The 14,631-nt window shown below is 56.4% G+C and overlaps 1 protein-coding gene across 1 annotated transcript; it reads left to right on the top strand.

Moving 5' to 3' along the window:
* Nucleotides 1-207: 207 nt before the first annotated feature.
* Nucleotides 208-10,990, top strand: LOC102461661 (actin-related protein 2-B-like). Its single transcript, XM_006129704.4, has 9 exons — nt 208-367; nt 5,385-5,495; nt 5,689-5,904; nt 6,059-6,131; nt 7,195-7,331; nt 8,179-8,328; nt 8,826-8,971; nt 9,432-9,564; nt 9,939-10,990. The coding sequence occupies exons 1-9, from the start codon at nt 320-322 to the stop codon at nt 10,107-10,109; spliced, it is 1,185 nt and encodes a 394-aa protein (XP_006129766.2). The 5' UTR covers nt 208-319; the 3' UTR covers nt 10,110-10,990.
* Nucleotides 10,991-14,631: the final 3,641 nt, after the last annotated feature.

Raw genomic sequence — 14,631 nt, 5'->3', positions numbered from 1 at the left:
ACGCCCAAATCCCGCGCTCGTTGTGCACGTGGCTCTAAGTTGACCACTGAAAGAAGTTTTCCCGCAGAGCGGAGGGAGAGAGAGCTCCCGGGGACCCCCAGGCCTGAGCTGTGCGCCGGTCTCCCCCGCTATTCTGAGTCTCCCCAGCAGGGGGCAGCACCGCGCCGCACGGGGACACACCCGCCCCCGCCTCCGCCTCGGCCCCAGCCCAGGATGTTACATCAGCGGGGCTGGTTTCCTGCGCTGGGTGCCGGGTCTCGGAGCTGGTACCGCGGTTCCGAGGCTCAGACGGCTCAGGGCAGCGAGAGGCGGAGCCCCCATGGACAGCCAGGGCCGCCGGGTGGTGGTGTGCGACAATGGCACGGGGGTGAGTGTGCAGCCCGGCCCCACCCTGCCCAGGGAAGTGGGTGCAAGGGCGGCCGGGAGCCCCAGAACCTGCCCTGCCCCGCGGGCATTTCAGTGGGGTTCGAGAGAGAAGGGATCGGGCCCCCCCGCCCGGCAGCGGGGCGGGAGCAGGAGGGATCGGGCCCCCCCGCCCGGCAGCGGGGCGGGAAGCAATCGGCTCACAGGGTTTTGCAGCAGCCGGAAGAGATGCTTCCCCTTCCCGGGGTGCGCTGCGGGGTCCCTGCTCGCCACTGGGTAACAGTGGGTCAGTGTCTCCTGTGGAGGGAGGGGTGACTGCCCCTCTTTCCGGGTTGGCCAGAGAACTGCTGGCCTGGGTGGGGAAGGGGCCCTTCAGCGTCTCAGGGTTGGTGTTTCCTGGCGCGGGGCAGCCCCAGGGAGGCACAGCCTGGTGTGCTGGCCACTGTGTCACTTTCCATTTTGAGAAAAGTCTGTTTCTGTTTATTTGTGCACCCAGCCTGAAGTCAAGGCCCTTGCTGTGCCAGATCTCTCTCCCTCTCCCCCCCCCCCCCCCCAACACCAGAGCCCCTGCTGTGCCTAGTACTGCTTAGCCACTGAGTGACATTCCGGGCCCTGCAGAGCTCGCCACCTAACCAGACAAAAGCTGTGAAGGGAAACTGAGGCAGGAAGGAGGATTTGCTGGAGGTTACAAAGCAGCACAGTGGTAGAGTCAATAATAGAAGCCTGGAATGTCAGCTGCCAGCCCACCCTGACTCATCCCCTCTGCTGAATTGCTGTGTAGGCAGGGTACTTCCCCCGCAGAGAGGGACGCATTAATTCTGTTAGACACAGCGGTGTTAGGCAGCGGTGACACACCTCAGCAATACCATGTGCAGGTCTGGTCACCCCAGTCAACAGCGGAGCTGGGTCCTAGGCTGATCAGAGGAATGAAGAGCCCAACAAAGAGAAGTACTTCTTTACACAACACACAGCCAATCTGTGGAGCTCCTAGCCACTGGACGTTGTGAAGGCCGAGACACTAGCAGGGTACAAAAAAGAGCTAGATACATTCATGGAGGATGGGTCCATCAATGGCTATTAGTTGGATGGGCAGGAATAGTGAGTGATTCTTTAGCCTAGCCAGAGAAGGGATCTTGCTGTTCCTGCTATACCCTTGGAGGGGAGGGGAACCCCACAGAAGGACAAAAGCTATTAAAGTTTAAGTTGGCACAAGAACAAATGGGGATAAACTGGCCAGGGCTCAGCTGAGGCTAGAAGTGAGAAGAAGGTTTTTGTGTCTCAGAGAAGAGAGAGGCTGGAACAGCTGTTATGGGAACAAACACCCCTCTGGAGCTGGCTTCTTGGGGGCTGGGTGCCAATAGATCTGAGAGCCCAGGAGTTCCGTTCCAGTCTTATCTGGCCCTGTATAAGAGTGGAATCACCCTGGTATTTCCCTTTATGGATAGCTGGGGGACAGCAGTTCTTTCCTCACTACCGCCCCTTTCCCATGGTCACTCCACTGTGGTGCAGTTCCTCTTCTCCCCACCCCCACTCAGCCAGCTCATACCTCTGTTCTACACCTTTCGGGTACCAAAAGCCCAGCTTGTTGTCTGCATCCATATGCTGGATCTTTAGCAATCAGCTCTAGGCCCTGTGGTTCCTCCAGTCCTTTGCTTGAGGCTTTCAGTTACCCTTTCCCCCTGCTCAGAGACCTCACAAGGCTAGAGGTTGGTTGGGAAGCTCAGCCCACCCTTTACACTAGGTTCCAGGCCCTTAGCACATGCAGCCAAGCTCTGCATCATCACACATCTTGTCACTGTCTCCATGGGCTCTGTCCAGGAATTGGGCTTTCTTCTGGTCTCATCCCCAGCTCCACTCTGGGCTCTATAACAAGCAGCAGCTTCCAAGGTTTCTCTCCACTGGAGCCTGCTTCAGTCCAGTGCCTTCCAGGTGTGCCATCTTCCCTCCTTTGGTAGATATGGTTGTGACAATTTTCTTCCACTATTTGACCTGAGGAAGTGGGTCTGGCCCACGAAAGCTCATCACCTAACAAACCATCTGGTTGGTCTTTAAAGTGCTACATAGTCCTGTTTTTTGTTTCATGCTACTCAGGGCTCTCTGTCCCTAAGGCAAGGCCAGCAGAGTAATTAGTACTAGCTCCTTTTTGCTCCACCCAGCTGGGCTTCATCTCCCCCCCACCCCCAGGTGCAATCAGATATATTAATAGGTCTCTCATGCCCAGGTTAACCCTTTCCTCACCCATGTGGGCTGACACTACTCCCATAGGCCGTCCTCTGTATGTCAAAAAGTCTGTGTGGGATGTACACTTATAGCGCAAACAGAGCCTTTTCTTCAGTATTTCCAAGAGAGAAACTCCTTTTAACCAGCCTTATTGGAGAGTTGTGTCCATGAGATTAAGACTGAGAGAAGGCAATCCTGAGTCGCACAGGGTCTATTTAGCCTGTGGGACTCACTGCCACCGGGCACAGTCAAGGTTGAAAACTCAGCAAGAGCCAAGAAGGGGTTGGCCATTTCTGTAGAAAAACAGAATCTGCAGTGTTGGATTTTCTTGATGCCAACACAGATCCTGTCAGGGAGATGAAATCTCAGGCTCCAGGGCTTGAGCCAATCTCTTCCCATTAGTGCGAGAGCAGCGGGAGGCTAATGGTCGGGGGGGCAGGTTATTCCCCATTGCCTACTGCATTGGTCACTGTCAGGGGCAGGATTCTGGGCTAACTGGTCCTTGACTCTGAGCCAATTTGGCAATTTCCATGTGTCTGTGAGTTCTGCAGGTTAACAGCTGTGCTTCGTGTTTGTCAGGGAACGCCAGCACTGCTCATCGGATCTATCCAGCCCAACAGGGGTTTGTCAGAAGTGTCCACAACCCGGCTGTTCTCATCAGGGCCTCATTCTCAGCTGTGGGGGCTCTGTCCTGACTTAGCTGGGGGAGGGAGATCTGTGCAGTTCCCAACACGAGGGCTCTGATTTCAGCCAGGGTCTGTGTAGCGCCTGGCACAATGGCAGGCCCGCCCTCACTTACTGACTCGGGGCTTAACGGGAAGACACTATAGCCCAGCATTGTGCCAAAGTGAAAGATAATTTGTAAACGAAACATGAAGCAAAACCACCTTTGCAGAGAGGATGCTGGGAGGGTGCCTGCAAAAGACTTCAGAAATGAGATTTCCCCGTAAAGGCTGTTCCTCCAGAGGCCTTGGCCATGCAAAGCCCATAGCCAGAAGGGGAGATTGCCCAGAAATAAAGGGTGCTGCCAAGAGCGATATGGCCCAAGGGGATGTGCTGTTGCCTGCAGGCTGCCTCTGCGGGTGCCTCTCTGCTGGTGTGAGTGCATGTCTTGCTCTAGCAGAAGCAGGCTCAGCTCTTGCATTTCCTCTTTCTCCACATCCGCTCGCTGCAGGTTCTGTCTCCCACAACAGACAGGGCCAGTCCACCAGTGCTTTCGCTTTGCTCTCCTGGGCCTGCTGCTCAACATGAGGCAGAATTAACCTGCAAGCTGCACCCACTGGCAGAGGGTTCCACAGGTTAAAGAGAGTGAGGAAAGTCTATGGGACACTCTTGCCTAAGCTGGGAAGCGAGGGATGTGTGTAGCTTACACTGCTCAGAGGGAATAATGGGTCCATTGCCCTGCCACTCCTGGGGGGCCCAATCCCCTGGGGCAGATGAGAAGATCAGGCCCTGTGCTTTTACACAAATCCCAATTAACTTGCAGAGCTTGTGTGGTCAGGAGGCCAAACTGAGAGAGGTGGCAGGACGCAGAGGTGGGCAATGAAGTCATTCACAGATAGAAACAAAATTAAGCAGTGTGGTCGCATGGAGTTTGGGGCTGGGATTCAGGTCAGCTGGGGTTCTAGGTGTAGCTATGTCACCATCTTGCTGTGTGATGTTTCCCTCTGGGCCTCCATTTCCCCTCCCATACTGCAGGGTAGATGGTCCCTTGTTTGGGGCTGGAGTTCTTCAGGGCAGGAAGCGTCTCTCGCTGTATGCCTGTGTCATACATGGCATAATGAGGACCCTGCTTTTATACTTACACTCTGGCTTCTAAACCCTAGAACGTGATGGGTGCCCCTAAAGGGCTCATACACATTTTAAAGGGATATTATGTTATTTCTTTACCAAGTTTACAGGGTCTCTAGGCACTACTTTAATACTCCAAATAGCAGGGCATACACATCTCCCTGCATGGGGGTACTGATGGAGCCTCTCCCCTGCCATGGGGGGGATGGGGAGCAAAGGAATAATGAGCATTTACAAAAGCAGAAGTGTCACTTCTGCTAAATTCTGTATTCTGGGTTACTTCCCTTCCTGGCTGGGGGGCAGGGCTAGTCATCTTCCATGCATGTAGCACCGCCTGCTGGTGTTGGGGGTGCACACAGGTAGGGTCAATCCAGAGGGCACTGGACAGGTTGTGTGTGTGTTTTGTCCCCCCCCCCCCCCCCCCAGCAATTCTGCTCCCTCCCACCAGGAAGGGGTGTCTGTGGCTCAGGGCAGGGCCAAGAGGATTTGGGGCTGGGGAGGGGGCAAAGGGGAGAAAAGGTTTGGGATTTAAAGACTGATATTTCTCCCACCCCCCCCCCCCAGCAATTCTGCTCCCTCCCACCAGGAAGGGGTGTCTGTGGCTCAGGGCAGGGCCAAGAGGATTTGGGGCTGGGGAGGGGGCAAAGGGGAGAAAAGGTTTGGGATTTAAAGACTGATATTTCTAACGACCACCACCCAACCTTGTATTCTTGTGCTCTTCTCCCCGCCCCCATCTTACTTGTGGGTCCGGCTAGCCTAGGATCCCCCATCTCAGAATAAAGATAATCGGGTCCCCCTAAGTGTTGTGAGGGTAACAGGATTAGCCAGATGGCCCCAGCCTGTCTTCTGGCCTCCCTATGTCAGATGAGGGGAGGACTGGGGCAGTTCTTCTCCCAGCATGGCCTGTTCTCCCAGCCATGTTCCTCCAGCCAGGGTGCTCTTGAGCTGAGTGGCCATACACAGAGGGGAGGGGGTTTGTCATCTGGTTCATGTCTCTCTCTCCTCCCCAGTTTGTTAAGTGTGGCTTTGCTGGCTCCAACTTCCCTGAGCACATCTTCCCCGCACTGGTCGGGCGCCCAATCATCCGCTCCACTGCCCGCGTGGGCAACATCGAGATCAAGGTAAGGGTCTGGCAGGGCTGGGAGGGGGGAGTCCCACAGGTCTCAGGTATGCAGAGTGGTGCCTGGGGCCTTGAAGGGAGAACTCTTGGGGGAGAGCTCCACTAGAAGTCTAGAGGAAAGGGGCTCAGAGAGGGGCCCCAGTAATGGGGTGGCCAAAGTACTGGTGTCTAAAACCCCATCCTCTCTCCCCCAGGACCTGATGGTGGGGGATGAGGCCAGCGAGCTGCGCTCCATGCTGGAGGTGAACTACCCCATGGAGAATGGCATCGTGCGCAGCTGGGACGACATGAAGTACCTGTGGGACTACACCTTTGGGCCCGAGAAACTCAACGTCGACCCCCGCAGCTGCAAGATCCTGCTCACTGAGCCCCCCATGAACCCCACCAAGAACCGCGAGAAGATCATAGAGGTGAGGCTGGGCTGCAGGGCAGGACTGAGGGGCCAGTGTTGGCTGAGCTTGAGGGACATGGCGGGAGGAGCCCAGGGCTGGGGTTGTAAGGGCGGGAGGTTGGCACTGAAGGGCATCAGCTGGACTGTGCCCATGGTTTCTCCTCTTCCCCCAGGTGATGTTTGAGACATACCAGTTTGAAGGCGTGTATATCGCTATCCAGGCGGTGCTGACGCTCTACGCCCAGGGTGAGGAGTGTGGGGGCTGGAGCAGGTGTGGGGACAGGGAGGGTGGAGAGGTATGGGGGTAGGAGAGGGGAGGGCAGGGCAGAGTCGAGGCAGCACATGGAATTCAGGGGAAGGTGCTACAGTGGGTAAATCTACCCTGTCATATGGCAGGTGAGTGAAGCTGCCACCAGTAGGATGGGGGTGGAGGGCTCTACAGGTCAGGCTAGATGATCTGACTGTCTTTTGGGTCTGTGAATGGCTGGCAGGGCATCAGGCAGGCACCATGGGGATTTCTTAAAGCACAGGGGCACCCAAATGTTAAAATCAGTGAGGCTCAAACTGTCCCTTTTGAAACTGGATCTCTGGCCCCTGAGTTGCTCAAGTGCTTTTGTAAAATTGCCCATCATTGATGCACTGCACCAGCCTGCGGTGCTGAACTGGGCCAGGTCCCCTCTGGGAAGAGACCCTCAGCTGGGCCAGCACTGAAACTCAGGTGTCTGGCTGTACAAAGAACAGGCTGGAGCACAGCAAGAGATGGAGGATAAGCAAGATGCGGGGGAAGGGCGGGTGGGCAGCATGCTGCAGCCACTAACAAGGGCTCAGGGCTGGGGAATGCAAAGGATCTGGGCCTGGGACAGCACTCCAATGGAGAGAGAATGGGGGAAGGGTGCAGCAAGGGGGAAGGATCCAGGGTGGGAGGTACTAAAGTGAACGTAGTGGGAGCATCTGCTTTCCTCCTCCCATCTTTAGTGAAAGGCAAGGGGGCCAATTCCCAGCCAATCAGAGGGGGAGATTTCCCAGCCCAAGTGGGGTTAGCCTGTGGAACTCACTGCCACAGGGTGTCCTGCAGGATGAGAACAAGCAGGGCTCAGGGAAGGAAGTGAGGGAGAAACCAGGGAAGCCCTGCTGCAGGAGGGCAAGCAGGAGAGACATTCCCTTTGCGCATGTTACTTCCTGTTTGGCCATTAAAGAGCTATTGTCACCTTTTCCCTGAAGTGGGCAGTCCAGGTGCCTTTGGAGGTTGGATACCAAGGTAAATGGGCCCATTGCCTCTGCTCACAGGAACCTCCCTCTCCCATTTCAGGCCTGCTGACTGGGGTGGTGGTGGACTCTGGGGATGGCGTGACCCACATCTGCCCTGTCTATGAGGGCTTCTCTCTGCCCCACCTCACCCGGCGGTTGGACATTGCAGGACGGGACATCACCCGGTACCTCATCAAGGTGAGAGTCGGGTGTGGATGCATCCTAGGCTGGCTGGCTGCCCATCGGACTGCCATGAGGGGAATCCACGCCTCGGGCTCCTAAGATGTTTCAAGCATCCCAGAACCTGTATGGAGCCCAGCCCCTGCGCTGAGGGGTGAGCCTTCTGGGGGCAGCTCAGCACCTGCAGGAGCCCCACAGGGCCAGACACCATCCAGCGACTCCACTGCTGTGGCACAGAGCTCAGACCTAGCCTCCTGCCCACAGCGCCTATTGCTAGCTCTCCCTTCCCTGGCTGGTCTCCAGCAGGGCCTCTGTCTCAAAGCTTCTCCCTCTGCTGGAGCTGCTGAAAATGGCCCAAGCCTCCCAAGAGCTCAGCTCCCCCCTTTTATAACTGTCCAGCCTCTGCTGTCGGGGGACCCTCTCATCAGCTGTCCCAGGCGAGCTCGGCCCAGCCAGGTGACCTCGCTGCCCAGGCTGCCTCACTCCCTGTCTCCCCCACAACCCAGCTCTCCTGGGGAGCCAGTATGACTGGAGTTAGCCCGGTGCTGTGGCTGAGCATGCCACCTCAGCAATGCTGTTGCCCCTTCACTGCTGGCCTTGGGGATCTGCCCGCCATGGGGGCCAACAGGTGAAAGGCTGCACCTCAAGGGAGCGTCCCGCGTGGGAAGGAGCCAGGCAGCGAGTGCCTGATCCCGCTTAGAGTGCCTGGATTGTACCCACGTGCTCCCCAAACCCTCCCAGGTAGACTGAAGGGGGTGGGACATTGATGGGAGGGGCTCCAGCAGCTCCTGTCACTATGGTCTCCCCCTCTGTCAACTGCTGGTACTGCAGGCACCCCCATGACTCGGTTTCCCTCTATTGTTAGCTCCTGTTGCTGCGGGGTTATGCCTTTAACCACTCTGCGGATTTTGAGACGGTGCGGATGATGAAGGAGAAGCTCTGCTATGTGGGGTACAACATCGAGCAGGAGCAGAAGCTGGCTCAGGAGACCACAGTGCTGGTGGAGTCTTACATGGTGAGAGTGCAGCTGAGTGGGCGGGCCTCTACTTGGTGGATGGGTAGGTCACTCCTGCCCATTGAGGGTGCATCTACACTGCACCCAGAGCTCAAAATAAGCTACACAGTTTGAGCTACACTTCGAGTTAATTTCAAAATACCTTATTTTGAAATTTGGCGCTGTCTATACAGTGCCACATGTAGAAATACAGCGCTTTTCCGAAACGTCTCTTGCTCCTCGTGGGACGAGGTTTACAGAGACATCAGAGTAGCAAGACCCCTATAGTTCGAAATAACAGATTTGCTCAAAAAGTGCAGAATAGCTATTTCGGGATAGCTCCAGAGAATAGCCTGAGAGACGGTTGCTGGGAGGGTGGCATCTTAGAGCAGGAGGGCTGGGAGTTAACACTCCATTGGGATGCCTGGGGCAAGTCACCCACATGGAGCATAAGCTCAGGCTCTCTGCACACTCTGGCAGTGCTGCTGACAGACTTTCCCTGTGCTTCCCTCACCCAGCTGCCCGATGGGCGTGTGATCAAGGTTGGGGGTGAACGGTTTGAGGCGCCTGAGGCCCTGTTCCAGCCCCACCTCATCAATGTGGAGGGTGTAGGGGTAGCCGAACTGCTCTTTAACACCATCCAGGCAGCTGATATTGACACCAGGTGAGCAAAGGGGTGGGAAGTGGAGTCTGGAGCTGATTCCTCCCCCCCCCCCCCCCCCCGCAAACTGGGCTTTTGGGAGGAGCTTGTAGGCAGTGCTTTTGTGTGTGTGTGTGTGTGTGTGTGTGTGTGTGAGGTAGTAGGGAAGGTGATGGGATTATTGTGGATTGGAAGGTTCTTGGTGGATCCCAGGGGCTCATTGGTGGGGGGGGTTGCTGGGGAAACCCTAGGATGCTGCCACTCTCTCCCCCCCCCCCCCCCCCCCCCCCGATCATTGGAGTAAGCTTGTTGGGTAGATTCTGGGGGAAGTTGTATGGGTCTGGGGGGTAGATTCTGGGGGAAGTTGTATGGGTCTGGGGGGGTATCTTAGGGGTGCAGTGGGGCTGAGCCCCCAGGATTCCTGGGCACATCATCTGTCTGTCTCCATGGCACATCATCTGTCTGTCTCCATCCCTCTCCCTAGGTCGGAGTTCTACAAGCATATTGTGCTATCGGGTGGCTCCACCATGTACCCAGGCCTGCCCTCCCGGTTGGAGCGTGAAATCAAACAGCTCTACCTGGAGCGGGTGCTCAAGGGTGATGTGGAGAAGCTGTCGGTGAGTGGGCACTGCATAGGGTGTATGGCCAATGTCTCCCCAGACACTACACACACCTCTCTGGGTGGGATGGGCCAATTCAGCTCCTCAGTGCCACCCACAGTCCATGGCAGCTGACCTGTGTGGGGAGGCCAAGGAGGCCCCTGCCATATAAAGGAGATTTGCCCAGGGAGGCAAATGCAGGGGGTCAGAATTACTCTTCTGGCCTGAAAATCCAGGGGTGAAATTCTGACTTCGCTGACCCTGTGACTGATGCCAGTTGAGTTCTTCCCATAGCCTAAGGGGCAGAGCCTCTTCTGGCTGTGGGTTTGAATCCTGGCACCAGCAGGTGAGGCTCCCCCTTGTTGTTAATTGGTCTTCTCTCCCACCTGCAGAAATTCAAGATCCGGATCGAGGACCCACCACGGCGGAAGCACATGGTGTTCCTGGGGGGCGCTGTGTTGGCCGACATCATGAAGGACAAGGAGAACTTCTGGCTGCAGCGAACCGAGTACCTGGAAAAGGGGACCCGCATCCTGGAGAAGCTGGGGGTCACTGTGCGATAGGGACACCCCCATTTTACCCCCTCCCTGCCACTAGCTCAGCTGCCCCATCTCCTTCATTAACCCTTTCCTCCCTGGCAATATCGCCTTGATTCTGCCTTTCTAGCAGGCCGACCAATCACAGGGCTTCTTTAGGGAACACTTTTTTTCAGGGTGTGGGGGGAAATAATCATGGGGGTTGGGTCCGGGTGGGGTGGGGAGAGGGAGGATATACCTCTCTCTTGGGCCCAAGGCACTCGCTCCCTGGGCTCTGCCTTGGCCACAGGAATGACGTCTCTTCTCCCCTCGGGGGTCACAATGGCCCCTGCAGCAGCCTGCTAGAGATAGGAGAAGGAGGGGTTCGGACAGAACTGTTTTGGGCTGGATTGTAGGGAGATGCCCCTGCTGGGGAAGGATCAATGAGGCCAGGGAGTCCTATACCCCTAAGACTGGCTAACTGGGGAATATGCTGGAGGGACCAAGAGGAGGGTCTAACTGCCCCCCCCAATTCTTGTGGGATCAACCCTTGGGAAGCAAATAATGTTGTGATCTTTAGGGGAAGAATAAAGGGATCAATCACACCCCCACTATCAAACTGTTTTGGGGTGGGACCCTAGCTGGTTCCACCCCTTGCCAAGCACATAGCCCCCTGCTGGCCAAAGGGGGTTATGCACAAACTTTGCAGGAGCCTGAGTGTGTTGGTGGGAGGTTTCTATCCATACCTTCTCTCCTCTGCAATTCTGGGGTGCAGACGGGGAGGTGTTTGCTGGGCCTGGGGCAGGATTCCCCTGTGACGCAGTCTCTGTATTGAATGGGGAGGAGGAAAATCACCTCCCCACACAACAACAACCTGAAAATGGGGTTTTTTTACCCTGATTTTTAAATTGTTTTTGCTTCTTAGTGTCTCTTTGACTCCTGTGTCTCTGGAAAACGAGGGGGGAGAAGTGTGGGTCCCAGATCTGTTTCAATTACAGGCTAGCTCAGGGGACTGGGGTATGGACCTTTTCCCTTCTAAGCGGCACTGGTGCCCGTTCTGTCACCTGGCAGTAGAGCCGTGCCAATCTGTGGCTATCCACTTCTGTGGATGGGTGTCCACATCCTCAGCTATGGATGCAGATATCTGCAGCTCATTTTTTAGGATACAGATGTGGATGTATCCGTGCCGGGCTCTACCCATCAGCAGATTGACTTCTAGTGGGGCCAAGCAACCATGTTTCTTGAAGGCTGAAGCTGACCTCTCTGGGGGCTCTGCCCCTATCTTTAAGGGCAGGCATCAGGCCTTGGAGTGGCTGCCCTGCCCCTTCCATACACCTAAGGGGGAGCTGTGCTGCCATAAGGGCTGCCTAGCTAGGGGACCTTTTTAAGTGCGATTGGGAATGAGGGCTGATTTTTCTGATTACTGCCATCCTCAGCCATTGGGTTGCCATGGCAACAGATCCCAGCTGGGGTAAGATAGGGACTTCAATTCATGTAGGAGTTGCCCAGGCCTAGACCCCTCAGCTCCTTTGCCCTTGCACTAGACACCAGTCCCCTGTGATGAAGGTAGGAATGGCAGATATGTGAATAGACTCCTGGGGTCTACTGCCAGTTCTGGGGGAGGGGTCTAGGAGTTAGAGGTGGGGACCCAGGATTCCAAGGGTATGTCTATTCTGCATTCCTCTTTTGAGAGAGGAATGCAAATGCAGCTGAGTGAAATTGCAAATGAAGCGTGGATTTGAATTTCCCATGCTTCATTTGCATAATTGCGTCCGGCCGCTTTTTTTGAAATACCTTATTTCGAAAAAAGAAATGCTGGCTAGATGTGGTAACTTTGAAAGAAAACCCTTCTTTTGAAATAACCACGTCTAGGTGGAGTTTCTTTTTTCAAAATAGAGTATTTTGAAAAAGCAGCCACATGTGATTATGCAAATGAAGCAAGGGAAATTCAAATCCCTGCTTTTTCAGTTTTGTTCACCTGCGTTTGCATTCCTCTCTCAAAAGAGGAATGCAATGTCATGATACGCCAAGGGTCTGTCCCCAGCTACGGAAGGGATCCAGGTGGTGCTCACCCAGACCCGATCAACCTTTGTACAAAGAGCCCTTATCAGTATTACCGGTCACAGGGGCTGTGCCTTGGACCTCTGACAGTGGCGTTGGGGTCCTAAGGCAGCAAGGCCAGCAGGACAAATACCAAGACTAAGGGGTGCTCGGTAGGAATTCTGCCTGCCCTTACAGACCATCCCGCCTGGACAGTGTCAGCCCCAGGCCGCCAGGAGGCAGCATAGCCCTTCAAGACGAATTAAATCCGAGCGATTCACACATGCGAGAGCCCCCTGAGCGCCAAGGGTGCCGACATCCCCAGGCTCGAACCAGCAGACCCTCACTCTGGCAGCCCGGGCTCCCAGGTCCAACTCCTTCCATGGCCGCCAGGTGGTGCTCAACCGCCATCCCTGCTCTCGGATCCCTACAGCCCTTCACAGAGGCCCCTTGTCTGGGGAGCTCCTGCCCCCACCGAGAGAGTCCTGGGAGGGCACGGCGGTGGGGGAGGAGCTGGCCCCCTGACTCCTGTCCTATAGGGAGTGGGGCGGGGCCAGGCTGAACAGACCCGCTGCAGGCCGGGCGGGGGATACGGGGCTGGATATCGGTCTGATGGGGGAGGGGGGACTGGCGGGTCTGTGTCTCCCCAGCCCAAAGCGGGGCCCAGCTCCACCAGTCTCAGTCACTCGATGTTCCCTCGAGTCTCTTCAAACAAGCAAGCACAATGCGGGGCGGGGCGGGGCGGGGGGGACTGGGACGCCTCTCATCCCATGGGATCCCCGTGGAGCCGCTGGCACAGGGTGGGGGGGGGGGCTCCTGGCCTGAGCCCCAGAAGTCACCTCTCACCGGACCCCGAGCGGGCTTTGACTAGGAACCGGGGAGCTCTGTGTCCCCGCCCGCCAGCTGGGGCTGGAGGGGAGCAGAGCTGGCGCCCTCTAGCGGGGAGCGGCCCCGCCTCTCACGTTCCCCTCGCCCCCCCGGTTCCCACACATCAGGAATTCCATGCATTTCCGCGCTGCCTCTCCATCCGACCTGCAGCCCCCGGCTTCCCTTCCCCCCGCCAGCCCCTCCGGCTGGGCCCAAACCCTCCCCGGCTCCCTACACAGAGCCCCCCCGATGCACAGCACACGCGCCACGCAGCCCGCCGGACACAGGCAAGCCCTGCAGAGATGCACCCCAGAAAGCCCCCCTGGAGCGCACATAGGCGCGCTCCTGGTTCACAGCATGAGCAGCGGCAGCTGGGATCTCTGCCCCTGGGGGCTGCAATCCGGGACTTCTAGGCGCAGAGTTCTGGCTCTCTCCTGGCGGGAGAGGGGGGGAACCGTCCAGAGTTCTGCCAACCCGCGGGGGCTGGCCTCGGCCTCCTCAGGAACGGAGCCGTTCCCCCAGTCACCAGCCTGCCAGTGGACTTAGTAATCAGGGTGAGCAGGCACTAGTGCATAGAAAAGCAAGTGTGCAAATGCTCAGGGGTATGCCCACAAGTGAGTGCACATGCTCAGGTGTGTGTGTTTGTGTGTGCAGCAGTGCAGCTTTTGCGAGTGTGAGAGCGTGTCAGACAATATGGCAACATGCATGTTGAGTGAGTACAAGCTGGTATGCATTGGGATGATGGTCACACAAGTGTGTACGATGCAGCAAAGAACATGTGCACGAATAGGAGGCCATGTATGCACATGGGTGTGCATGCACGGGAAAATACATGCATAGGTATGTACAAATGGCTAGGGTGCTCACACTGTGTGAGGGCTAGGAGCAATTCTGGTACTCCCGAGCTCACGCTCTGCCATGCATGCCCATCCTTGTGTGCACTCTTCTGTGCATACTGACTTCCCTGAATCTGTTGAGAGTCTCAGCTCCCCTGTGGGAATCACCCTGACCTGCCTGTGGTCTTGGAAGATGCAGGAAGACACTTGGAGCCATTCCCACAGCAGAGCATGGAGGGGCTCTGGGAATGAGGAGCCAGAATCCAGTCCTGTGTCCCAGCCTCCAGGTTTCTGGAGCAAAGGACTAAACTAGGGCCAGGCCATGTAGCAGTATATGCAGTTGTGTGTGTGTGGTGTGTGCATATGCATGTGTCTTGTATTGCGTGTGTCAGTGTAAGCTGCAGCATATGGTCAATTTACACACCCATTCTCTGCTGATTCACTGTTTGCCCCTTTCAGCAACAACTAGAAGAAGGCAGGATGTGGGGTTGGAAGTCTGGACTCCTGGGTTCTAAATCCCACCCTAAGGGAGGAGCAGTGTATTTAGGGGTTAGAACAGGGGGGCTGGGAGCTAGGGCTCTGTGGATCTATCCCAGCTCTAGGCGTGGAGCGGGGTTTGCATTTCTCATCCAGCTGCACAAAAGGGAAGGTCTCACTCACATATACCCTGCCTCCATCCTCTGGGTCAGGCCATCCAGGATCCCCCCCAGCTACCCCTCCCAGCTTGTCTCCCCCTCTTCCTGGGCTTGGGCCCAATTCTCTCCCTTAAAAGGACAGGGGCGGGCACTGTCCTGTCCTGCCCCTCCCCACCGAGGGGAAGAGAAGGG

This window comes from Pelodiscus sinensis, chromosome 11, assembly GCF_049634645.1.
Source record: "Pelodiscus sinensis isolate JC-2024 chromosome 11, ASM4963464v1, whole genome shotgun sequence".
NCBI lineage: Eukaryota > Metazoa > Chordata > Testudines > Trionychidae > Pelodiscus > Pelodiscus sinensis.
This window is presented reverse-complemented; position numbering and strand designations above follow the sequence as displayed.